General features: G+C 44.2%; 1 protein-coding gene across 1 annotated transcript in view; it reads left to right on the top strand.

The window, feature by feature from the left end:
- The window catches only part of SLC7A13 (solute carrier family 7 member 13), a 49,910-nt gene that overhangs the window by 13,349 nt on the left and 9,152 nt on the right, over positions 1-27,409 (top strand). Inside the window, exon 2 of the mRNA XM_056522255.1 lies at positions 8,136-8,267. Coding sequence (XP_056378230.1) covers positions 8,136-8,267 — 132 coding nt within the window. The remainder of the gene's footprint in view (positions 1-8,135; positions 8,268-27,409) is intronic.

The raw sequence follows: 27,409 nt of genomic DNA, 5'->3' as shown, positions 1-27,409 counted from the left end.
CCTCCACCATGCCTGGTGTCAGATCATGGGGTATGGGAAAAGTGAAGGTCACCATAAGATAAAGCAGTGAGAGAAGCAGTGTCAGAGGGTTGTATCCATGTTTCTGTGAGAGCCAGCAGATTAAGAGAATTAGTGAGAAATAAGTCATGAACCTGGGTGCGCTTATTGCACACAGATCGAGAGTTTAGAAGAGCGCATATAAATTTTGTAGTGGTTCCGCAAGAGGCAGGTAGTGTAGAGCAAATATTCGTGAAAGGTGGGCCAGGGTTAGGAGCAATGTCCCCAGCAGCTAAAAGCAGAAGAAAGAAAAGGGAGAGCAGATGGCTTGGTTAAGTGATGAAGCGACTTCTGTGCTGTACCGACTTCTGTGCTGTACCATGGAAGGAGGTGACTTTGGGTGGTTTATGATGGTGAGCAGTGCATGCGAGCAATACATAGGTGAGGGAAGGAGGCATGGACAGATGTATATAGAGTCCTCTGGAGAAATCGGTGGGGAATATAAGAGAAAATGTATCGCAATGATGTAAGTAATAAGTGAGTGCATGTTTGTTTTTTGTTTTTTTTTCTGAAAAAGAGTAACTTACTTTTGTAGTTATAATGTTTAGTTAGTTCCCTTTTGTTCCCTTCTGAATTTATTCTGGTATAATTCTTGATATCACACTTAAGAAGCACTTTAGATTGCATATTTTAATGTCTCCAGACCTAAGGTCTAACAGACCTATAGCCTCTGATATATAGTGCTAGGGTAAGCCAGAGAATTGGCAGAGGAGTGCAATCAGGTGTGAATCAGGGCGGGGAGCAATAAAGTTTGGGGAATAAACTTAAGAAAAAATAAACAGTTTGGGATCACTCAGGGGAAATAAATTGTGATCAAACAAAATAGAAACACTTGCCAGATAACAGTAATAAATATACATGACAATGCAATGATGGGGGAATGGGAGTACACATTCACAGGATGAGTGACATACCAGGTTGATTATTTAAATACAGCTAAACAGATATGCAGTGGTGAGAACAAATGATGGTGGTAGTTGTTCAAGAAATAAATGATGACATACCTGTAAATGAAAGAATAGGCTGGTGAGAAGATGAAGTGAATTAATTCTGGTATAATTAAAGAATGTTAAAGAATGCAGACCGAACCCCCTCTTGCAATGCATTAGTCATCACATTTTCCTCTAACAGAGTTCCATAGTGTTAATGATCCCATTTAGGGTGGGGTCACATGTATCGTATATGCTGCGTATTTCACACTGCAGGCACACAGGGCTTCTCTGCCACATCCCTGTGTGCACAGTGAGATTTGAAGGCAGGCCCAGTGCGCCGGAGTGACTGTATCACACAGGCCCTCCTCCAAACCTCACTGCGCACACAGAGCTTTGTATTTCCTGCTGCCCAGCAGATTTCCTGCAGTGTGAAATATGCAGCGTATATCCCCGGTGTGCCCCTGCCTCCGCTTGTCCATGCCTACACTCTGCTGAATAAATTTTGTGGATGGAGTGCAATCTCGTTTTGGACTTTTTTCTGTCTATATGCTACATGTGACCCTACCCTTAGGGTGCAACTTTTTTCCTTCTAGACATAGTGGATGTCTCCTTGTTACAGTTACAGTATTGGCCATTAATAGATTATTAGACAAATCTCTATACTGATCTATAGAGATATTTAAAGCATACCTGTCAGATACCACAATAATTTTTTTTAATGTTACTTAGTACCTAATCCTGACCATGGACATGTAATTTTTATGTCTCTATCACCTATATTTATTATAAAAATATCTCTTTTCATTAGCTCACAGTGTTAGAAATCCTCTCAGGTGGAGGGGGCGTGTCCCTCCCTTGTGGTGGTGGGAGGTGATTGGTGTGTCTGCTCAGGCAGCCTTGTCCATGAGTCATCTCTTTTCCATGACTGATGGACAAGCTCATGCTGCTGCAGGCCTGGTTAGTGTCCCAGTAGATATGAGGACCCCTAGTGGTGGGATCTTAAGGATCCGTTTTCTTTATTAAATATTCAAAAACCATATTACAAAAGGTCTTTAATTTTCATCATTAACAACATATAAAAAGTTTTAGATCTGAGAGAGCCCATTTAAACGTCATTATCACACAAAGCCCATGTACAAGAGTGGAGCTGTTTGTAACCAAAATAATTTTTTTTTTCTAATACTGGTAATCTACAGGATCTTGTTGTAGATGACTGTTTTAGGATTACCATACATTTTAGATAGCTGATGGCTGAAAATATTTTCAAACACCAGCTATCTCACCTCATATACTTGATCCCTAAATATAGATACATGCGTGGCTTGGCTGTGCATGTATGTAATTGGTAGAGGAGAGAAAGCCGCTGCCAGACACCTCTGGTTGTGGCTTTTCTCGCTAAGAACAAATGTATAGAGCTAATTCTCTACCTGACATCTGCTTTCAGGGGAAGAGTTGGTAGGTCCCACACACATTGGATCTGATCCTGATGAAATTTACTTTATTGCATATGGACAATATTAAAATTAAATAAATAACTTTTAATATTTATCATATTCACAGTAAATGCTCCATGTTCTTTAGAGCCTTGACATACTCAGTATTTCAAGTCAATAGTTGGTTCCTGAACAGATAATTGGACTATATTTTACATTTTTAGGAAAAGCGCTTCATCCAATAAAACATGTTTGTGCAACGTATGCTTGAAATATAGAATCTACTCCTGCAATAGGCTTCATAAATATAGATGAGATGTTGGCTCTGTAACCACAGCCATGTATGACACAAGTGTAATGAAAATACAAGTCAGCCGTGGTCTCCATCAATACCACATATTAATCATAGGGAAACTATCATGGAAGAAATCATAGATGGCTTCCCGTGACCATTTATATCTAGGAAATATAAAAGCCGACAGCCCAATTAAAATGATCAATCTATGTATGGGCCCGTGCTCTTAATTTAATGGAAAGCAAGGGCTCGAGTTAATGTAGTTTCATCTATTCGGAGAAAGCAATTGCAGATTGTGTCACACAAGTTTATAACTAATGGTTTTATGTTTCTAGCAGACTGACCTATGACCCTGCCGATAGGTCAAGTATTAATGTTATGCAGTACTATCACTATTTATATTGTGTAGATATATTTTCTATCTGTCCGGCTTCTGTAGGAGGATACAAAGTCCTCTATTCATGTAGGGCCTTTAATTGTATCATTATATTGCTGTTAATCATATGTGGGGATAGTAAATCTTTGTGTGAGTGAATGGAGCATGTTGACTTTTTACAGCTCCAGGGCAGGGTTCACAGACAGAAAAAGCAACGCAATACCAGGATTTTTTCCTGGATTTAAGTATTTAAAGGGGTTATCTACCATAAGGTAATTTTAGTACTTACCTGCCAGACAGTAATGCAAATGCTTAGGAAGGATCCATGCTTGTTGTGGCCCTGAGTTCACCATAACGCTGCTGATTTCTTTGTGTGAAATGGGTATTTCCTGTTGGAGTTTCCTCCCTCCAACTACCAATCACAGGATCCATTGTTTGCAAGTTTGAGGTAACTTTTCTCCCTTCCACACATCAGCCACAACACCCATTGAAGCACAGCAGAGCTCCCTTCTATGATGTGCTGTAAACAACAGACCAGTGTTTTCTAACCAGGGTGCCTACAGCTGTTGCAAAACTACAATTCAATGCAAAATGATCTCCCTCCCACCCAGCGGTCACTCCACCCATTGAAGCAGACAATCTCCTTTGAACACCTGACTAGTGATGCCATCCTGCAACCAGGGAAAACCTGAGAGGACAGTCATTTTTTATGCTGTTAGAGATTAACATTGGGGCAAAAATCACAGAAGAATTGTGAGACCACCATGATACACAGGTACAGACACAGAGGGGAAAGTTTGGTTGGTAAGAGTTGCCTGCTTGCTGATGATACGAAAGTGTGTAATAGGGTTAATACAAAAAGGGTCCAAGACTGATTGCATATAAAAGAGCTGTTGTTTATTGGTTCCCAAATGCCTTTGGCATTTGGGGAACCAATAAACAACAGCCCTTTTATATGCAATCAGAATTTTCCAGTCTGGTGCTGTGGATTGGCCAACTGGATTGGCCATCTGGTTGACAATGAGTACAATGGACTAGTCCTGTGCTGTCCTCTACACTTCTTATTAATAGCGTTGATATTACTTGCAGAGTTTATAGGGAAATGACTTAAAGTGTACCTCTATATAGTGATTTTTTAAATTGACATGTGAAATTTGAAATTCACATTTTTCACATTTGAAATTAATTTGAAATTTGACACCTAAATGCCAGAATGAGGTGTGGTTCTACCTGCTCCTTATCTGCATAATGAGACTTCCAGCTTTCTCTCTATAGCAGCTATCTCCAGTGTGAGACCCAATGCCATAAATAGCATTATAATGGAGATGGCTGCTATGGGAACGGAGCTGGAATCTCTGTCTCTAGAGATGAGCAAATTTTTGAAAAATTAGACTCGGCCGAGTCGCCAAATTTTCTTGAAAAATTTGGTTCGGTCCGAATTTATTTGCTGCAAATCTATATTAAAAACGGCTATTTCTGGCCTACAGAAAGCCTCAATTGGGGTGTAGAACACTTTGCCTTACTGTATCACTCATAGCGAGTGTGCTGGGGTAGTGAAATAATACTGTTATTCAGTATGACATGCAGGTTAGAGGCGTCGCTATTAGAATCACTGTCACAGAGCGGCAAATGATAGAGCCTGGAGGTGGCATCAGTATGAGGAGACCATATAGTGGCTGAATGACACAATGTGGAGGTGGCGGCAGCATGAGAAGATCATATAGTGGCTAAATGACAGAGCCTGGAGGTGGCGGCAGCATGAGGAGACCAGATAGTGGCTGAATGACACAGCCTGGAGGTGGCAATCCCCGCGACTCTGCAGAAACTCTGCCACTGCAGCGTTCACTTGTATATACTTCTAACAGTAGCATCTATTCCTTAGTGCTCCGAGGGTTTATATAACCATGTACTGGAACCCCTCTATTAAATATGAACTTGTCCTATGGGGAGCTACTAAGGTGATGCCATATTTATAATACCTACCTATTTTGAAACTTTGGGGTCTAAGCTGGATGTGGTACTCTTGTCTTGTCCATCCACTCTATGTGTAAATCTTCCTGATGGAATATATGTTCATGTTTATGTTGTGTCTACACATATCCCTGACTGTGTGACCTGAGGAAGTATTTGTGTCAGCAATTGAAGGGAAATGTTTACAGAAAGACGTCGGAATGGGGACTTATGTGTGTTTTATTACTAGGAGCATCAAGAATATAGTGATATAATTGTGGAGCGTTCTTTTTCTTGACCCCCTGTGTGTGATCTAATTGTGGCATATGGATATTGTACATGGGCTACAAATAGTGAATATAGGTGTACTGTTGATCTAATTTACCTTCATACAGTAGGATAGTAGTTTGTGTTTATTATTGGAATCCACCTTTCATGCATTGTGTGGCAATTTTTAGAGCATCTATTAAAAGTTATTTTTTAAGTGGCACCTTTTTCCTTAGGGATTATTCTTTTTTCAATACTGAATAAACCAAGATGTTTCCAATATTCGTTTTCCATTTTATTTTTGATTTGCATAACAGTAACATGCCTATCGATCCTGTGATTTTCATCATTTCATGACTTGTCCTAAAGTTCTTACCATACAAGTCCACACTAATATGAAATTCTTGCATTTTTTTGGCAGCTACATCATTTAATATGCAATACGCCAGGTGGTATTTTACAGCTTGCGTTATTTTTGCTACACAACAGCGTGTATATGAATAAACAGGATCATGACAATTGTCTGCACATCAGTGGCAACATTGGCCAAAAACGCATAGAGCTTGTTATTGCTTCAAGTGTTTTTCTCAAACTTTTCCAATCATTCCTTTCCCCAGTGTTTAATTTATTGAGACAGTATGTTCCACTATGGGTTTTGATGTATTTAAATAGTAAACTATTTAAGACATTTATTCACAGATCGGAAATTCCCTAATGATATTGTAATTGAGACTTATTGCTTTTAGGAGCATTTTATGGCAAAGTAAAATATGCTGTACTTTAATTGCACAACCGAAACACAGACTGTTTACCCCCTAGGAGGAAAAGAATTCGCTTTCCAACTGAGCAGTTTCTTACTAAATGTACATATGCTCATCCTTAATACCGTATAGATGGAAATAATTTCCTGCTATCATGTTGCGGCTTATTGTAAAGCCTTAATTGGATGCAATCACAACCACCAAAATGTTGTTCTTGCTTTGAGATGTTTGTACAGTGGAGCAGCCAGTTATATAAGGGCTTAGACATTCGAATATGATGGGTAAGTCTGTGTCAAAGTTTTATTATTATTGGCCCAAGTAGTATGTTTTTGGGACTAATAAGTATTCTCATCAAGTGATTTAATAGATAGATATAATTTATTTTTCTTATGCTATGTTCACACATCAGAATTTCCGTACAGAAGTTTGCAGCAGCAGAGTCCTGTTGAATTCAATGGGATTCTGCTGCGCTATGCACATGGCGAAATTTCTGAACAAGATCTTCTGATTCCATTGTCCACAGAAAGAATGGACATGTCCACTCCGCATGGAAATGCATTGCCGTCTATGGAGATAGCGCATTTCCGAGCAGTCTTAGCTATACCGATGCCCGCAGTCTGTGGAATGTCCGCACAGAGGTTTTCCATGCGGACATTCTGATGTCTGAACATACCCATGCAATCCAACTGTGGCTAGGACATAATGGGATAACTGAGCACGAATTTCTCCCAAAGTACGAGATAGAGTCCAAGAAAGGTCAAGCACAAGGGTGTACTACCATGGAAGCAGACTATGAGGTTGCTATGATTCCCTAAAAGTGAATGGGCCCTGTCCCTTTCCCTTCAATACTGGATAGTGAGAAAGTATTGCATCAACTATATAGAACAATGTCAAGGTTACTCACATGACTTCTGTAATCTATGTTCAAGATGGATACCTCCAATTTTAAAAGAGAGCATTGTACAAGATTAGTAGACATGCTGTTCCATGTTGTATTGTCCGCAGAGAAAACAAAATGTTTGGCACATGTCCAAATCCTAAAAATCTTTATATTCTTTACAGAAAACTGAGTTAGGACCCTTTTGAACAGTCCGACAAAAGGGAGCAAACTGGCACCAATCAGAAATGTTTAGAGAGCCTTTATAAGGTTCAATCAATCTTGCCTTCTTAGTGCATTGTTAGCAAGGAAGAGGATGGGGAACCCAAAAGTCATGGAAAGAGCTGGAAAGATCTTCTGATGGTAAAACCCAAAACCCTAATGGGGGCTCATTTTCATCTTTGCCATGGGACACCTTCTTCTATAAATGCCCCTGGTTAAAGTCTCCTGAATAATATGGCTCCCAAAGCCTGCCATTGGACCCATATTGTCACTTAACTTACTGGTGCTCTCCCGAAGGAGAAACTTTACCCATTTAGTCCTATGATACAAGCCTTTCTCCAGCCAGCCAGTTCTTTGCTATGTACTGATAAGGGGACAAGAACCCTGTAGCTGCTATCTACAGATGGGTCACTTCTCCTTTTTGGGAAGTTTTCTGGCTTGGCTGTCTAAATCCTTAGTCATGTCCTGAGGTTTCTTAAAAGGAGAAAAATTATAGGTTTGAAGAGAAAGCTACCCCGAAACGCTTTGCCGTTCCTTTAATTTAAAGTGGATAGTACACTGTACAATGATTTATTGGGACACCATTTGTTAGCATACAGATTGCTTACCAATCTATGATAGCGACAGTGTGAATGTACCTGGTTTATTCACTTATACCACAATACAAAAATCTATGACAAAAATACCTTACAAAATCCCATGTATAAGCCTTGCTGGATATGACACTGCTAACAATGTATTACTCCTATCCAGGACTTTCTGTAGACATTATCAGGACAAAGTAACAGGCAATATATTAAGGTGTCAGCGTTGGTATTTTAATCCCCTTTGCTTTTAACAGTTTCATCATCAAGTAATGATCAATGATAATTCTCGCTCTATCTATCAAAAAGTCACTTCTTGATTCCCTATAAGAAGATTTTGTGCTACATTTTTATTGATTACTTTTCATTTCTATTTTTCAGAGGAGATAAAGAACCCAAGTAAAAACATCCCCCGCAGTATAATAACCGCCATGTGTGCGGTAATTGTCTTCTATCTGCTGGTGAACATCTCATACCTCACCGTCCTGACACCCAAGGAGATTGTATCTTCAGGTACGCTGATTTCCATTTTCTTAATGAATCCAGAAACTCCAGTACATTCCCAGCTGAAGTCATTTGTCACATGCGAATGAAGAACCTACCAAATGAGGTCTGAAATCCGCCGTATTTTATTTCACTCATGTTCTTAAGACTTCTCTTATTTCAGTGTTTAGACTTATTACATTTTATCCAGAAAATGGCTGTGGACGGGGAATATAGGTCGAACCAGCCCAGTTTATAGTGGTCATTCTAGAAATACCCAAGGAAATAGATCATTGTTGCTTTGGTAAGCGAGTTCTGTAGTCATTTTTATTTATTTTTTTGCTTTAGTTTTGCTTATGTCTGACATATTTATTATACTATCACAGGGGGTTGATACATTTGGCTTACATAAGCAAAAAACAATATATCACTTTTGAATTCCATCTTTTTAGCACACATAAGCAAAAACCAATAAATGACTTCAGAACAACACTTTGTAACACCCCCTCCTCTCCTCAGTGACTTTTCTGCTTTAAAATCGCAGTTGTGAAAAAAATGTGTGATATATAAATATTTTTTTAACCCCTTTTGGACACGGGTTTTATTTTTGCACTTTTGTTTTTTTTCTCCTCGTCGCCTTCTAAAAATCATAACACTGTAAATTTTCCACCTTACATTTAAAGCCTTGTTTTTTGCACCACCAATTTTACTTTGTAATGACATTAATAATTTCATCACAAGATCTATGGCAAAACAAAAAAAAAATATTTGTGGGGCAAAATTGGAAGAAAAATGCCATTTTGTAACTTTTAGGACCTTCCGTTTCTACCCAGTGCGCTTTTCCGTAAAAAATGACACATTCTATGTATTCTGTAGGTCCATACAATTGAAATGATATCCAACTTAGGCTTCTTTCACACTGCCGTTGTGACACAGCAGTGTGTCGTCCATCAGGTAACCCAAGGAAAATAGCAGGAGGAAAAATATATCATGCAATGTTTTTTCCTCCCGCTACTTCTGTCAAAAAACAACAGCGCCCGACAGACCTCATGATAGAAAATGGGATCTGTCGGGACCTGTTGTTTCTTGTTGTGCCCTGTCAAAAATAACGTCCGTTAAGGCACAAAAAAAAAGTGCCTGACGGACGTTTGTGGCAGTGTGAAAGGGGCCTTATATAGAGTTGATTTTGTTTTGCTTTCTTCAAAAATTTATAACTATTTATATGAAAATTATCATGTTTAAAATTGTCCTCTTCTGACCCCTCTAACTTTTAAATTTTTCCCTATACGGGGATGTGTGAGGGCTCATTTTTTTCATCATGGGAGTTGTAGTTTAGAAACAGCGAGACTCCAGCTGTTGCTAAATTACAACTTATAAAATAACGTAAGAAAACAGCAAAAGCACACAAAGGCGAACACCCAAAAAAATTTCATATTATATACTTTATTAGAGTTACATCACAAAAGTATATACAACACACAATTAAAAACACTTAAAATGGAGCCAGATAATACATGGCTTCCCTATCCCACGGAGAGGAAACCCAGCTTACTGGAGACTCCCCCCAAGGAGCACCCCCTATCCAAATGTTGTAAAACACACGATCCCTCAGTGCCGTAGGCCCCTATATATGATATACAATATTGCACGGTCTCTACCAGCCAAGAACAATTGTAAACTGATGTCAATAAATAAATATATAATCAAAGGTGTACAATTAACCCCTACACATAGTATAATTAAGATATAGTATTGCACAATTACCAGCAGCCACAGTATTCACCAAAATCCCAATATCCATGCACGGCCTAGGGAAGAATAGAAAATATGTCACACTGCAAATACTGGAGCGGGTCCCCCCCCCCCCCCCCCCTAAAAAAAAAACAGGTCCCTACGCATTCCGTCACTCCAGGTGACTTCCTCAGGGGCGCCCCTGCATGCCTGGGATTTTTGACTGAATCTTCACTAAAGGATCCTAATGGAACTTCCAACTCATATGTGAAGGGGGCTCTATTAATTTTAACAGGTTCTGTAAAAATCCATATCCAGCTCATTTGCAATCCAGTTGAGCTCCCCCTAATGGTGGCTGCAGACAAACTGGATATTTTTATTTTGCTATTGCTGAGTGGAGGAAGCAGGGTGTTCTGAAGTTGGAAACAGAGGCTGAGAACTCACATTCTTAAAAAGATGTATTATTAAATTAATCACCATAGAATATTTTGCATTTAAAATAAATGGATTTTCTCAGTCAGAAATAAATATATGTTACATTTTCTGTAGATTTTGTTGTGGGATGAATGATTCCAGAATCCCTGGTGAGAATGTGCCGCTGTGATCTGATCCAGCATGTTGCTTGCTTTTAACCGTGTAGAATTGCTATAGCTGGAGAATTATATTAATATTAATGTCTCCCATGCTGATTGAGGATCAGCATGGGAGAGCCTAGAAGTAGTACTAGTTGGAATAACTTTCTTCATTTGGACTTCAAATGTTTAAAAAAAAAGCCAAATAGGAAAAAATCATTACAAACCCATATAGTTATGTAACAGACTGTATTGTAGGATGTAAACATCTCTAGTGATGTACAGTGATCATTACAAATATTCAGGCTTTAAAAAATAAAGAGAACCAAACAGAATTAGTCTGGGGCTCACAGTGATACTGGTGACATGGTGTCGGTCACTTGTGAGTTGTGACGCGACCCCATTTCCATGCATGAGTTGAAGTATCGCACAATCATGGCAGAGCGACATGGTAATTTTTAGTCGGGAGACCAGAAATAGCTGTGTAGCTCCAGCCGAATATTAGGATTAACATACCGTATATACTCAAGTATAAGCCGAGTTTTTTTGAAAACACCCCCCTCGGCTTATACTCGAGTGAACTCTCCGCCCTCAGTGGTCTTCAACCTGCGGACCTCCAGAGGTTTCAAAACTACAACTCCCAGCAAGCCCGGGCAGACATCGGCTGCCCGGGCTTGCTGGGAGTTGTAGTTTTGAAACCTCTGGAGGTCCGCAGGTTGAAGACCACTGCGGCCTTCAACATCATCCAGCCCCCTCTCACCCCCTTTAGTTTTGTCCTCACCTCCGCTCGGCGCTGGTCTGGTGCTGCAGGACTGTCCGGTGAGGAGGTCGTCCGGTAGGATAGTGGTTCCAGGCTGCCATCTTCACTGGGGAGGCCTCTTCTCCGCGCTTCGGGCCCGGCCCCGGAATAGTCACGTTGCCTTGATGACGACGCAGAGGTACGTTCATTACCAACGTTCCTCTGCGTCATCGTCAAGGCAACGCCTCTATTCTGGGCCCGAAGCGCGGAGAAGAGGCCCCCCCGGTGAAGATGGCAGCCCGGAACCACTATCCCACAAGACGACCTCCTCACCGGACAGTCCTGCAACACCGGACCAGCGCCGAGCGGAGGTGAGTACTGTACAGAACTAAAGGGGGTGAGAGGGGGCTGGATGATGTAGAAGGCCGCAGTGGTCTTCAACCTGCGGACCTCCAGAGGTTTCAAAACTACAACTCCCAGCAAGCCCGGACAGCCGATGGCTGCCCGGGCTTGCTGGTAGTTGTAGTTTTGAAATGTCTGAAGGTCCGCAGGTTGAAGACCATGATGATGACAAGGGGATGATGAAGGGGGGGGGGGGGGATTATGACAAGGGGATGATGAAGGGGGGGGATTATGGCAAGGGGATAATGAAGAGGGAGTGTGAGGAATGATGACAGGGGGATGATGAAGGGGGGGGATGATGACAAGGGGATGATGAAGGGGGGGGTGTGGGATGATGACAAGGGGATGATGAAGGGGGGTGGGGATGATGACAAGGGGATGATGAAGGGGGGTGTGGGATGATGACAAGGGGATGATGAAGGGGGGTGGGGATGATGACGAGGGGATGATGAAGGGGGGTGTGGGATGATGACAAGGGGATGATGACAAGGGGATGATGAAGGGGGTGGGGATGATGACAAGGGGATGATGAAGGGGGGGTGTGGGATGATGACAAGGGGATGATGACAAGGGGATGATGAAGGGGGTGGGGATGATGACAAGGGGATGATGAAGAGGGGTGTGGAATGATGACAAGGGGATGATGACAAGGGGATGATGAAGGGGGGTGGGGATGATGACAAGGGGAGGATGAAGGGGTGTGTGGGATGATGACAAGGGTATGATGAAGGGGGGAGGGGATGATGACAAGGGGATGATGACAAGGGGATGATGAAGGGGGGTGGGGATGATGACAAGGGGATGATGAAGGGGGTGTGTGGGATGATGACAAGGGGATGATGACAAGGGGATGATGAAGGGGGATGATGACAGGGTGATGATGATGAGGGTGTCAATGACGGGGGTCTGGATGATTACAGGGGGGATGATGTATTTCCCACCCTAGGCTTATACTCGAGTCAATAACTTTTATATATTCGGGTCGGCTTATACTCGAGTATATACGGTATGCAATATAATATAATGAATTCACACACCACACAGCACAAGATGTAAATGGATCATTGGAGAATTTTGGTTGCGATGCAACGTCAGTAAGACCCTATAGATAAAAAAAAAGTTGTCGTTTTGTGACTACAGCAGGACTTTAGTGGTCGTTGCAAAGTTGCTTGTGACTTAAAGGGGTATACCAGGATTTTTATTTTATTTGACTATGCTACAGGGGCTGTAAAGTTAGTGTAGTTTATAATATTGTGTCTGTACCTGTATGTGACAGTGGTGTCACAATTCTTCTACACAGGTTTTTGCCCCAAATTGTATTTTTAACAGCATACACAATTACTCAGGGTTCCCTGATTGCAGTGCGGCCGAGACATTACATCACTAGTCAGGTGTGCAAAGGGAGCCTGTTCTGCTTCAATGGGTGGAGCGACCACTGAATGAGAGAGAGTTCATTTTGCTACAGCTGTAGGCACCCTGGTTAGAAAACACTGGTCTTTTGAATGGAATGCAACTCATTTGTGCTTCGATGGGTGGGGTGGCTGATGTGTGGGAGGGAGGAAAGTGACCTCAAACTTACAAGTATGGAACTATGGGATGTGTGGTTTGAGAATGAAATCCAACAGTTCTTCCTAAGCATGTCCATTACTGTCTGTCAGGTACGTACTAAAATCACCTTATGGTGGATCATTGTTTTAAAAAGAGTTGGCCTCCGTTAAAAGATTTTTTTTATAATCACTGATACTGTGAGATTTCTTTGCTGCCCTGTTCTCTCTAGTCATTGAGCTCGGACCCCAATTGTGGAGAAAGCACAGTGAAGTGTATGGAGGAAAGAATGTCCAGCTGCATACGGGGACAGGTGACCGAGCGGGGCAGGGGAGCAGGAGCAGGGGTGAAGCTCCATGATTAGATAGAACAGGCCACAGAGAAGGCTTACAGTGTCAGTAAGTAATTTGTTATAATAACTGCGGTGCTCTAGTGAAAACATGGTAAAGATGGCCAGCCCCTTTAAATGAATTGTCTGAACTCTTTTTTAAAAGGTTAATACAAGAAGTCATATTTACCTTAAAGGGACTTTTGGGTCCGGCACGGGCATGTGAGGAGCGCTAAGCCGGAGCTCCCGCTCCCCGGACCTCATACCCACGCCGTACCAAGTATAGGAAGTGTCGTTTACCTGCCCACCCAGCTGCCTGAGGTTCCGAGGGAGCGGAGGTCCAGGTATTGCCGCACCATCAGCTGCGGGGTCAACGACATTCAGCAGAGACCGCGCGGCCTGCTGGATGGGGCCACCATCTTCCTCTGGCCAGCAGAGCATAGTGGAGGGAGTTACAGCGTGCCTGCCTGCACCAGCCAGGTACAACGCAGCGCAGCTGCAAGGGATCACTCCAGCATGCCCGGAATAAGGCAGCCCGGGACTGATAAGGGGCTGCCATTCTGCTCTGTCCCGTATGGGCCACGCTGCATAGAGGACCTGGCACTCTGTTTCTAGGCCAGCGTTGGGTGCCACACTTACATCCGCCGCCATAGCTGCTTGGGTGCAACGCAGAAAGGATACAACCCTGTACAAGCAGTGAGGACACAGGACCCCTTCATAATACCTCCTGACCTCCTGTTCCGCCCTCATATCTCGACCTCATATCCCGTCCTCCTATCCCGTCCTCATATCCCGACCTCCTATCTCAACCTCATATCCTGTCCTCCTATCCCGACCTCATATCCCGTCCTCATATCCTGACCTCCTATCCCGTCCTCCTATCTTGACCTCATATCCTGTTCTCATATCCCGACCTCATATCCCATCCTCATATCTCGACATCCTATCCCGACCTCCTATCCCGTCCTCATATTCCATACTCATATTTCATCCTCATATCTCAACCTCATTTCCCGTCCTCATATCCCGACCTCCTATCTCAACCTCATTTCCTGTCCTATCTTGACCTCATATCCTGTCCTCATATCCCGACCTCATATCCCGTCCTCATATCTCGTCCTCACATCCTGTCTTCATATCCCGTTCTCATATCCTGTCCTCACATCCCCCCTTTTCCCATTTCAAAAAAAACTATGTAAATAAAAATAAAAATAAACATATGTGGTATCGCCGGAAATGTCCGAATTATAAAAATATATCGTTAATCAAACCATACGGTCAATGGCGTAGGCGCAAATTTTTTTATCAATAAGTCCTATGAATACAAAAATGGTACCACTAAAAACTTCAGATCACATGCATAAAATGAGCCCTCATACAGCCCCATACGCGGAAAAAAAAAAAAAGTTATAGGGGTCAGAAGATGACAATTTTAAACGTATACATTTTCCTGCATGTAGTTATGATATAACCTGTATAAGTAGGGTATTATTTTAATCGTGTGGACCTACAGAATAAAGAGAAGGTGTCATTTTTACCGAAAAATTTACTGCGTAGAAACGGAAGCCCCCAAAATTTACAAATTGGTGTTTTTTTTTTAATTTTGTCTCACAAGGATTTTGTTTTCCGTTTCACCGTAGATTTTTGGGTAAAATGACTAACGTCATTACAAAGTAGAATTGGTGGCACAAAAAATAAGCCATCATATGGATTTTTCCAGAAATGGAAATCCTTTATTGTTACTCACTTTGACTCTCAGGGGATTGCTGAAATTGTACGACCATTCAGATACACCACTTGGTATAGTGTGGAATCTCTGAGAGGTTCCCTAGGTGCTCTACCTTTACCGGATACTTAATTCAATCTACCTATTCCTAATCGAACGCAACTGTTCTTTGTTTGGATCCCCTGGAAGTCAGCAGAAAATTTGCTGCATCTCAAACTCGCTGTAAACCTCAGCCTGTGCGCAAACCTCCAGCTGTTGCAAAACTACAACTCCCAGCATGCCCTTTGGCTGTCCGTGCATTCTCGGGGTTGTACAGGCTGGGCCATTTATATGTATACACAGGGCCGGATTAAGAGCATCATGGGCCTGGTGCTGAGAATTTTTCTGGGCCTTTTTATGAAAATATTTTACAATATATAAAATGAAAACGCAAAGCAATTTTATTAAGACAAATTAAATAATTTAATTAACATTTAAGTGTGATAACAGAAATGTATAGAAAAAATGTCTTTGTAACAGTAGAACAAGAATAAATACAACATTCACAACAATAGAACGTAAACCTTTAGGATAGGGGATAAGATGCCTGATCGCGGGAGTCCCGCCGCTGGGGACCCCCGTGATCTTCCATGCAGCACCTCGTTCATAATCAGTCACGCTCCGCCCCTCAATACAAGCCTATGGGAGGGGGCGAGACAGCCCCCTCCCACAGGCTTGCATTGAGGGGCGGAGCATGACATCACACGGGGGCGGAGGCGGCGGGTACCGCGTCCAAGCTCCCGGGGGTCCCCAGCAGCGGGACTCCCGCCATCAGGCATCTTATCCCCTGTCCTTTGGATAGGGGATAAGATGTCTAAGCACCGGAGAACCCCTTGTGGAATTCGGCCCGGGCATTCCGCTGTAGCAGAGTCCCGTTGAATTCAACAGGATTCTGCTGCGCTGTACTCATGGCAGAATATCCATGGCAGATGTTTCCAGCACGGAAATTCCGTTTTCTGTATCCGCAGAAAGAATGAACATGTTCATTCTTTCTGCAGACACCGCATGGAATGCTTAACCATCTAGGAGACGGCTGTCCGCACAGAGATTTTCCCTGCGGACAGATAGGATATGTTTGAACAGATATATCAATATTACAAAGATCATAAGACATTTTAAGCAGTTGACGTATAATATATTAGAATGTTTACATAAACAGGACTACACATAGGACACGGTCACACATTTAGTGGGAGATTTATGAAAACTTGTCCGAGGAAAAGTTGACCAGTTGCCCATAGCAACCAAAGCCTTTTTACAAATGAAAGAAGCGATCTGATTGGTTGCTATGGGCAACTCAGCAACTTTTAGACTGGAAGAAAGGAGATTTTGTCTAAGGCAAAGGAAAGGGTATTTTACACTAAGAACATTAAGGATGTGGAATCCTCTGTCTGCAGATGCGGTTTTATTAGTCTGTACAGACATTTAAACAGCAACTGGATGAATATTTGCAAAAACATAACATTAAGGGATATAGGCCCTGTGGCATTTAGTGATGCCTGTAGCATGTTGTGATGCCCGCGCTGTAGCATTTAGTGATGCCTGTAGCATGTTGTGATGCCTGTAGCATGTTGGTATGCCCGCGCTGTAGCATTTAGTGATGCCTGTAGCATGTTGGGATGCCCGCGCTGTAGCATTTAGTGATGCCTGTAGCATGTTGGGATGCCCGCGCTGTAGCATTTAGTGATGCCTGTAGCATGTTGGGATGCCCGCGCTGTAGCATGTTGTGATGCCCGCGCTGTAGCATGTTGTGATGCCCGCGCTGTAGCATGTTGTGATGCCCGCGCTGTAGCATGTTGTGATGCCCGCGCTGTAGCATGTTGTGATGCCCGCGCTGTAGCATGTTGTGATGCCCGTGCTGTAGCATGTTGTGATGCCCGTGCTGTAGCATGTTGTGATGCCTGCGCTGTAGCATGTTGTGATGCCCGCGCTGTAGCATGTTGTGATGCCCGCGCTGTAGCATGTTGTGATGCCCGCGCTGTAGCATGTTGTGATGCCCGCGCTGTAGCATGTTGTGATGCCCGCGCTGTAGCATGTTGTGATGCCCGTGCTGTAGCATGTTGTGATGCCCGCGCTGTAGCATGTTGTGATGCCCGCGCTGTAGCATGTTGGGATGCCCGCGCTGTAGCATGTTGCAGTAAATTATTTCCAGTATAATAATCAAATATACCAATTGCCACAGAATGGGAAAGTGCTAAAGAAGTTTTTACCATTTAAAACTACAGCTCCCAGTATGACTTTAAATATGTGGTGAGAGGATGCTGGGAGTTGTTGTTTCCCCCATTATTACTGCAGAACTTACAAATGACTACAGCTCTGATAGGACATAGTGAGGAGAATACAGAATGGTATCAGTGACTACAGGTGACGTCTTCTCTATAGTCTTCCCTTATCTAATTCAGATGGTACATACCACCAGGACTTGTTCCAGCTAAATGTTCTCTCTGCAGAACTTGATGCCCAGACGTCTCCTCACTATGTCAGTGGATTCTGATCCTCTATATGAAAACAATAATTATTATAATACTGCCAAACACTGTATCCTTTGAATATAATACTGGCACACGCCGTACCCTCTGAATATGAAAGTACTACACACTGTACCCTCTGAATATAATACTGCCACACACCGTACCCTCTGAATATAAATCCGCAACACACCGTACCCTCTGTATATAGGGGCACAGGTCATGGGGTATTATATATGAGGGGCACATGACAGGGGGGGGGGGGTCCTGTCATGTGCCCCCACATATAATGTCCCCTGTCATGTGCCCCTCATATATAATACCCCATGTCCTGTGCCCCTCACATATAATGCAGCTGCCCCCGACATGTGCCCCTTACATATAAATTGCCCCTCTCACTTATAATTCCCCCCCCCTTCTCACACCTGTCACCTTTCTCACATAATAATATATATATAATATATTATAATGCACATATAATGCCCCCCTGACATATGTCCCTGACTTATAATGCCCCATGTCCTGTGCCCCTCACACATAATGCCCCATGTCCTGTGCCCCTCACAGGGGGCATTATATGTGAGGGGCACAGGACATGGGGCATTATATATGAGGGGCACATGTCAGGGGGCATTATATGTGGGGGCACATGACAGGGGGGCATTATATATGAGGGGCACAGGACAGGGGGTATTATAAATAAGTGGCAAATATCAGGGGGGCACTATATGTGCATTATATTGGCACATGACAGGGGGGCCCCTGTCATGTGCCCCCACATATAATGCCCCCCTGACATGTGTACCTCACATATAATGCCCCCTGAGGGGGCAGGACAGGGAGCATTATATGTGAGGGGCACATGTCAGGGGGGCATTATATGTGAGGGGCACAGGTAATGGGGTATTATATATGAGGGGCACATGACAGGGGGGGGGGTCCTGTCATGTGCCCCCACATATAATGTCCCCCTGTCATGTGCCCCCACATATAATGTCCCCCTGTCATGTGCCCCTCATATATAATACCCCATGTCCTGTGCCCCTCACATATAAAGCGGCTGCCCCCGACATGTGCCCCTTACATATAAATTGCCCCTCTCACTTATAATTTCCTCCCCCCCCTTCTCACACCTGTCACCTTTCTCACACAATGCGCCCCCTGAGATATTGCCCCTCACTTATAATTTCCCCCCCCCTTCTCCCACCTGTCACCTTTCTCACATAATGCCCCCCCTGAGATATTGCCCCTCACTTATAATTTTCTCCCCCCCCCCTTCTCACACCTGTCACCTTTCTCACATAATGCCCCCCCTGAGATATTGCCCCTCACTTATAATTTTCTCCCCCCCTTCTCACACCTGTCACCTTTCTCACATAATGCCCCCCCTGAGATATTGCCCCTCACTTATAATTTTCTCTCCCCCCCCCTTCTCACACCTGTCACCTTTCTCACATAATGCTCCCCCCCCTGAGATATTGCCCCTCACTTATAATTTTCTTTCCCCCATTTACTCACAACTGTCACCGTCCTTACCCTGCGGCCCCGTTCTTGCAGTGAGAGTGAGAGCCGCAGGGACGTGATTTCCGGCAGCCAGCGCGATGATGTGATGTCATCGCGCCGGCCTGCCGTGGACTGGATGGCGGCCGTCACCGAACAGCTGACAGCGGGGCCTTGGTGGCGCTACCGCGGCTCTCGCTGACAGCCGTGCGAAGCGTGTTTGAATGGAGAGGGGGGGGGGTTGGGGGGCTGAACAGCTGACAGCGGGGCCTTGGTGGCGCTACCGCGGCTCTCACTAACAGCCGTACGCAGCGTGTTTGAATGGAGAGGGGGGGGGGGCGGGTGTCGGGTGATGCAGTGCAGGGCCGCGCCGGCCCTCTTTGATTTTATTGTGTGCGCTGGGCGGGCCGTCTGTGCAGGCCGCTGGGCCTATTTTATGTAGGGGCCTGGAGCGGCAGCTCCATCCGCCCCTACGTTAATCCGGCCCTGTGTATACACCTTAATAAAATGGGAATGGTTGGTGATATTAACTTCCTGTTTGTGGCACATTTGTATATGTGAGTGGGGAAACTTTTCAAGATGTGTCGTGACCTTGGTGGCCATTTTGAAGTCAGCCATTTTGAATCCAACTTTTGTTTTTTCAATAGGAAGAGGGTCATGTGACACATAAAACTTATTGGGAATTTCACAAGAAAAACAATGATGTGCTTGGTTTTAACGTAACTTTATTCTTTCATTAGTTATTTACAAGTTTCTGACAACTTATAAAATGTGTTCAATGTGCTGCCCATTGTGTTGGATTGTCAATGCAACCCTCTTCTCCCACTCTTCACACACTGATAGCAACACCGCAGGAGAAATGCTAGCACAGGATTCCAGTATCCGCAATTTCAGGTGCTGCACATCTCATATCTTCACAGCATAGACAATTGCCTTCAGATGACCCCAAAGATAAAAGTCTAGGGGGTCAGATCCGGAGACCTTGGGGGCCATTCAACTGGCCCACGACGACCAATCCACTTTCTAGGAAACTGTTCATCTAGGAATGCTCGGACCTGACACCCATAATGTGGTGGTCACCATCTTGCTGGAAAAACTCAGGGAACGTGCCAGCTTTAGTGCATAAAGAGGGAAACACATCATCATGTAGCAATTTAGCTTATCCAGTGGCCTTGAGGTTTCCATTGATGAAGAATGGCCCCACTATCTTTGTACCCCATATACCACACCATACCATCAATGTTTGTGTTCCAACAGTCTTGGAGGGATCTATCCAATGTGGGTTAGTGTCAGACCAAACTGGTGGTTTTGTTTGTTAACTTCACCATTCACATAAAAGTTTGCCTCATCACTGAACAAAATCTTCTGCGGGGTCCTGTTGCAATTTTTGTTTTGCCCATTCTGCAAATTCAGTGCGCTGATCTGGTCATCCTCGTTGAGATGCTGCAGTAGCTGGAGTTTGTAAGGGTGCCATTTGTGAGTAGCTAATATCCGCCGAAGGGATGTTCGACTAATGCCACTCTCCAGTGACATGCGGCGAGTGCTACGCTGTGGGCTCTTGCTGAATGAAGCTAGGACAGCCACTGATGTTTCTTCATTAGTGACAGATTTCATGTGTCCACATTTTGGCAAATCCAACACTGAACCAGTTTCACGAAACTTAGCAAGCAGTTTGCTAACTGTAGCATGTGAGATCTGTGGTCTCGTAGGGTGTCTTGCATTGAAATCTGCTGCAATGACTCCGTTACTGCTTTCACCAGACATCAACACAATTTCTATCCGCTCCTCATGTGTTAACCTTGACGACATGTCAATGGCGGTAAACAAAGAGAAACTTGTAAATAACTCATGAAAGAATAAAGTTACGTTAAAACCAAGCACATCGTTGTTTTTCTTGTGAAATTCCCAATAAGTTTGATGTGTCACATGACCCTCTTCCTATTGAAAAAACAAAAGTTAGATTCAAAATGGCCGACTTCAAAATGGCCGCCATGGTCACCACCCATCTTGAAAAGTTTCTCCCCTCACATATACTAATGTGCCACAAACAGGAAGTTAATATCACCAACCATTCCCATTTTATTAAGGTTTATCCATATAAATGGCCCACCCTGTAGTTATGCAACAGCTGGAGGCTGGTTGCAAAACACTGAGAGTTTGTTACTTAACTCAGTGTTTCCCAACCTGTGTGCCTCCAGCTATTGCAAAACTACAACTCCCAGCATGCATGGTCTGTCAGTGCATGCTGGGTGTTATAGTTTTGCAACAGCTGGAGGCACACGGGTTGGGAAACACTGATATAGGAAATGTTTCCCAACCAGTGTGCCTCTAGTTGTTGCAAAACTGCACAGTGGTCTCCAAACTATGGCCCTCCAGATGTTGCAAAACTACAACTCCCGGCATGCCTGGACCGCCAAAGGCTGAAAAGTTTTGAAACTCCTACCGTGTTTCTCTGAAAATAAGACTGAGTCTCATATTAATTTTAGTCACAAAAAACACACTAGGGCTTATTTTCAGGGTAGGGCTTATTTATTTACGGTACGGTATGTACATTGAACAACATGGTGGTTCCACGGTATTTACACTCCCCTCATTATAATCATGTGATGGGCGCAGCTCTGCCCCCCAACGTCCCCCCCCCGCTGGTTTATCAGCACATCGCTGCACCCCACATGGGGGTACTAATCGTCTGTCACCCAAGAGCGCAGCTTCTCTCCTCCCCTGCCAAATAATTATCAGCCTCTGCGCTGTACTTTGTATTCCTGTGCCGGCCGGCTTCTTACATCACAGTGGGCTCAGCCTATCATCGGCCGAGGCGGGACATCGCTGCGGCCGGTGATAGGCTGAAGGCTCTGTGATGTTCCCATCCCCAGGACCACAGCAAGAACCGCGGAGGACAGTGAGGCCGGTTCCTTAGCAACGGGGGAACGGAGGACGAAGGTAAGTTAAAGTTTGTTTTTTAATATTTGCAGCCCGGGCATTGTCTAGGTCAGTGGTCTTCAACCTGCGGACCTCCAGATGTTGCAAACATTTGTAAAATCTGGAGGTCCGCAGGTTGGAGACCACTGGTCTTATTTTCGGGGTAGGGCTTATATTGCAGCCCATCCCGATAATCCAGCTAGGGCCTATTTTCGGGGTAGGGTGTATTTTCGGGGAAACATGGTAGAAATAGCAGTGAAGATCACTTTACAGCGATCTTCACTGCTGCCTCTGATGCTGCCGCCGCTGCCTTCTCCTCTTGCCTGCCACCGCTGCCTCCTACACTTGTGCCTGCCACCCCTGCCTCCTGCACTTGTGCCTGCCGCCGGTTCCAGGTATCTGCCGCGGTCCCCCCCCCCCCCTGCAGCCCTCGGGATCCTCTTCCCCCGCTCTTCCCGACTTCTAGGGGCAGGCAGAGCGGGGGAAATGAACTTTAACCTCCCAGTCAGATGAGACACAAGGACCAATCACACTGATCGCTGACCAGGACCATCCACGGATGGTCCTAGGGGGGCTTGCAGAAGTTGTCTCCTGCTGGTAACAGTTAACCCGCATAACATGACATTTATATAAGTCATTCTGCGGGAAGGGGTTAAAAAAGAAATTAATATAAAACTGAGGCTGTGGAAAAATAGAAAAAAAACTTTACTTATCTAGTCTGGGTCCTCCAATGTTCTGCTTTTGGCCCCCCCGACACTCAACTTTCAGCCAGCTGATGACCGTTCAGAGCAGGACCTGATTGCTCAGCCAGTTACTGGCAGAGATGGGACACTACTGCAGCTAGTTATTGGCTAAGTTGGCAGGTCCTTCTCTGAGCAGTCCGAAGCAAGCTGAAGCAATGAGCGGAAGGGGACCAGAAGCAGAAGAATGGGAGCTTCAACGGTTTAACCAGGGGTAGGTAAGTATATATTTATTTTCTAATTTTTCACAGGCCCAGTATACAAATTTTTAAGTTGCTAAATACTCATTTAACAATGTTTCCCAGGTCCCCCTCAGTACAGATATGTGATTGACTACAGGTCAATCTCTGGCTGTAGTTGCTCACTATAAATTTACATTTTTTTCTCATCATCTCATTTTTAGGATCAAATTTCTGTGCTGAATAATTTCTTACTTTTCTTATGTTTACATTTGGGCCCGATGGCCCCGACATACGATCATTTCAACATACGATGGCCTCTCAGAGGCCATCGCATGTTGAAGGCAGCATCAACATACGATGCTTTTGTATGTCGGGGTCATCGCATAAACGGCTATCCGGCAGCGCAGACTGCTTCAGCTGCCACCGGATCGGCGTTTACGGTGCCCCGTGTGCTCCGGTGATGTCTCTTACCTGTCCTTGGGGCTCCGGCACGTCCTCTTTGGGATCCCCTGCATCGTCGGCGCTCTCCATCTTCGTCATCACGTCGCTGCGCACGCCGTCCCATCATCCAATAGGAGCGGTGTGCATAGCAACGTGATGGCGACAACGGAGAGCAAGGATGCCGGGGAAGCAGAGGCCTTGCCGGAGCATCGGGGACACCCCGAGACACAGCGACAGCGATGGAAGGCGACATCCAGGGCAGCGGTGATGGTCCGGGGCGGCGGGGACACGTGAGTACAACCTCCAATACCTGTGGTCTTCAACCTGCGGACCTCCAGATGTTGCGAAACTACAACTCCCAGCATGCCCGGACAGCCATTGCCTTTGTGAAAGGACTTTAAAATTATTTTTTTTTATTTTTTTCTTACATGAATAAATAAATAACAACAGTTCTTAGTGTGCTTCTAAATAATTCCTTTTATTGGCTCATGTTAATATGAAGATAGTGAAGGGATGGGAACTTGAGCAGCAATTACTAGGCCTATGTGTCTCAGGCTGTCCCCATAGACCTCTGGCTCATAATGATTATCCCAGTATGAAAAGCCCCCATTCTTTGTGCTTTAGCCTCCAAGATGTTGAGTTGTCACATTGCCCTGTGGCTGTGTCTTTCCAATCCTTTAAAAGGAATCTGTCATCTCTATTTGCTTTTAGGAGCTGCAGATACCATTGGATAGCAGTTAGGGCATAAGAGCAAAGCAAACTTTTCCTGGAGCTGATGATGGTTTGCGTATTTATTTATCAGCCAAGTGTCAAGCAGGCGGAACTGGGCTGCTCAAGTGTCACACCCTGGCACGCCTCCTCACACACCCTCACCACACCCTCACCTCCCAGCTCCTCGCTCTTGAGGTACAGCGCCTGTTTTTAAAGGCTTTGTACATTTGTTATACATTAAATGATATTTTAATAAATTGTTTTTAACACATTTGCATATACACAGTTGCATCTATCTGAGGCATAGCTGACCATTGCAAATGGTAAGTGCCAGACATAGTGTGAATGTCAGGATTCGGCAGGCTGGAGGTGCATCCTCTGTGTCAGAGAGGGATTGGCGTGGACCGTACCGGTGGACCGGTTCTAAGTTGCTACTGGTATTCACCAGAGCCCGCCGCAAAGCGGGATGGTCTTGCAGCGGCGGTAGCAACCAGGTCGTATCCACCGGTAACGGCTCAACCTCTCTGACTGCTGAGATAGGCGCGGTACAAGGGGTTAGGAAAGAGCAAGGTCGGACGTAGCAGAAGGTCAGGGCAGGCAGCAAGGATCGTAGTCAGGGGCAACGGCAGGAGGTCTGGAACACTGGCTTGGGACATACAAAGAATGCTTTCACTGGCACAATGGCAACAAGATCCGGCAATGCAGGAAAGGGGAAGTGAGGTTATATGAGCAGGGAACAGGTGGAAGGTAATTAGACTGATTGGGCCAGGCACTAATCATTGGTGCACTGGCCCTTTAAATATTAGAGAGCTGGCGCGCGCGCGCCCTAGAGAGCGGTGCCGCGCGCGCCAGAACGTGACAGCCGGGTACCGGGACAGGTAAGTGGCTTGGGATGCGATTCGCGAGTGGCCGTGTCCTGCTATGCGAATCGCATCCCCGTCATCAGTGTCAGTGCAGCGCTCCCGGTCAGCGGGTCTGACCGGGGCGCTGCAGAGAGGAGAACGCCGCGGGCGCTCCGGGGAGGAGCAGGGACCCGGAGCGCTCAGCGTAACAGTGAACCTAGTTTAACCTCAAGGGTCACAGCTGTGTGAGAACTACTGTGGACACTGTTCTATGAATATATAGGAAACAATTCAAAACTGGAAGATAAAAATGTTGAAAGGTGTCATACAAAATGACAACATAGGGAATGGGATAAATATAAGAAACTGTCACTGTATGTTATTCTGTTAAATCTAGGCGTCCTGTAACTTTTCTCTCATACAATCGGTGCAGATAAGAGTTCCTATTCATATCTTTCAGCATGTGGTTTATTCTTACAATGCACTGTAATTACCCGTCAGTATGCGTATTATCTGGTAAAAGGAATGGGAAAAGTATGCATTCTCCTTAGAAGCTACATTCGACTTTTTGATCTGGCTTCTACATTATAGTAGCGGCTCTTTTTCTAGGACTCAGCACTGTAACAGGGCACAGTCACCTGTTTTGCCCAAGTCCCTGCTGGCAGACATCTATGGCTGTCTGTCATGACAGGATGACAAGCAATCTTCCACTATTCCTCTCCATTTGGGGTGCCTCCAGTGGACACTTACATTCTTGTGTATACTAGGCATGGCTTGCCTCCTATTGGCTGTCTGCTTCAGGTTACTATTAGCAAAGGAGTCCTTACATCTTTAATAGCTGTCAGCTCAACATTTTTTTGACCAACAGGTATCTTTCAAATCCATGCCATACATAGAACAATTTGATTTGGCCAAGGTTTTATATGTTCTGAATGAGGAGAGGGGACTAAAGCACCTCTGGTGGTGGCTTACCTCCCTAAAAACATAACGGTTGGAAAGGGAAGGATAGGAGTGGTAGTGAAGAAGCTGAAGTTGTAGTCCCTTGGAGATGTAATAGATAGTGATGTCATGTGGCAGGGTGGCTACCCTTGTAATCCCAGCAATCCTTCTGTTAAATGGATTGTGTGCTTAGTGTCAGTAATAATAAATCTGGGCACTTGTGTAACTTGCAAACAATGTAGAATTTTACTTAACATTACTTATATTATGTGCATATCCAAGTAAAATATAGTCTCTTTGATTACAGAATTGCAGGTTAAAGGTTTAATGCAGATGAGTAAAGAGTTGGTCACTGTCCCTTTAAGAGTTGCTTTAATAGCAGATATGCTGACCGGAAAGTCTCTCTTTGTGAGTGATGTTGCTAGTTGTATTGTAGTTGCAAACAAGAAAGAGGAACAGTCCAATTCATTTCTACTGTGAAGGGCCTACACAGGTTGGCTTACCGTACTGCTGTACTTACCTACTTTACTCACAGTTTTTAAACATGATACCCTATGTGTAGTACTATGCTGAATAAACTTCTGTGACGTCCACAAAGATATGAATGTACACAGAGGGGCCCTTGTTCAGCATTTCTCTTCTCTGTCAATACCTCATCTTGGAGCGGGAACTTGAAGCACAGTACCCTTTCAGTGTGGACTGGAATTTTGGATGAAACTCCCCCAAACTCATGGTTCTTTGACTTGAACAAGATACAGGATAGGACTTAACACAGGAAGGTCAATCAGACTAGATGTATGTACTTTTATGTGACTGAGTAGTCTACCAAGCAGAAGCAGTGCTAGGAGAAATGTTTACACTTTCTTGGCCTTAGCCAGACTCCAAGCAGACTTAACTTGTGCATGTGTGTAAGGTTGGTTAGGGATGGGGGAGGGGTTGTGCTAGGGAGTAGGGACTCAGCATTTCCAGAAGCTTGTTCATAGTAGCCTAACTGGGGAGTGTGTCGTGTGATCAATGCACCTAATAATTTTCTTTTTTTATGACTTTAATAAAATTTTAATAATAAGATTTTTCAACAGATGTACATGAAAAAGCATATTATTTCTGCATAGCTCTAATAGGTCATCTCTTTTTGTAGAAACAATGCGTCTCTTTTTCCAAATAGTGTCTGGCAATGCAACTTTCCATTCAAATAAACAAAATTGCCATAACAGACATAGCCCATGGACTTAAGAGGCATTGTTTCTGGAGAACAAAATCAGATTTTTTTTCTAATCTTGTACAACCATATTAATTTTCATGTACCCGCAGAATTCCTTTGTCACCATCTTAAAATGCAATTTCTCTT

Source organism: Hyla sarda, chromosome 5, assembly GCF_029499605.1.
Source record: "Hyla sarda isolate aHylSar1 chromosome 5, aHylSar1.hap1, whole genome shotgun sequence".
In the NCBI taxonomy this organism is placed as follows: domain Eukaryota; kingdom Metazoa; phylum Chordata; class Amphibia; order Anura; family Hylidae; genus Hyla; species Hyla sarda.
This window is presented reverse-complemented; position numbering and strand designations above follow the sequence as displayed.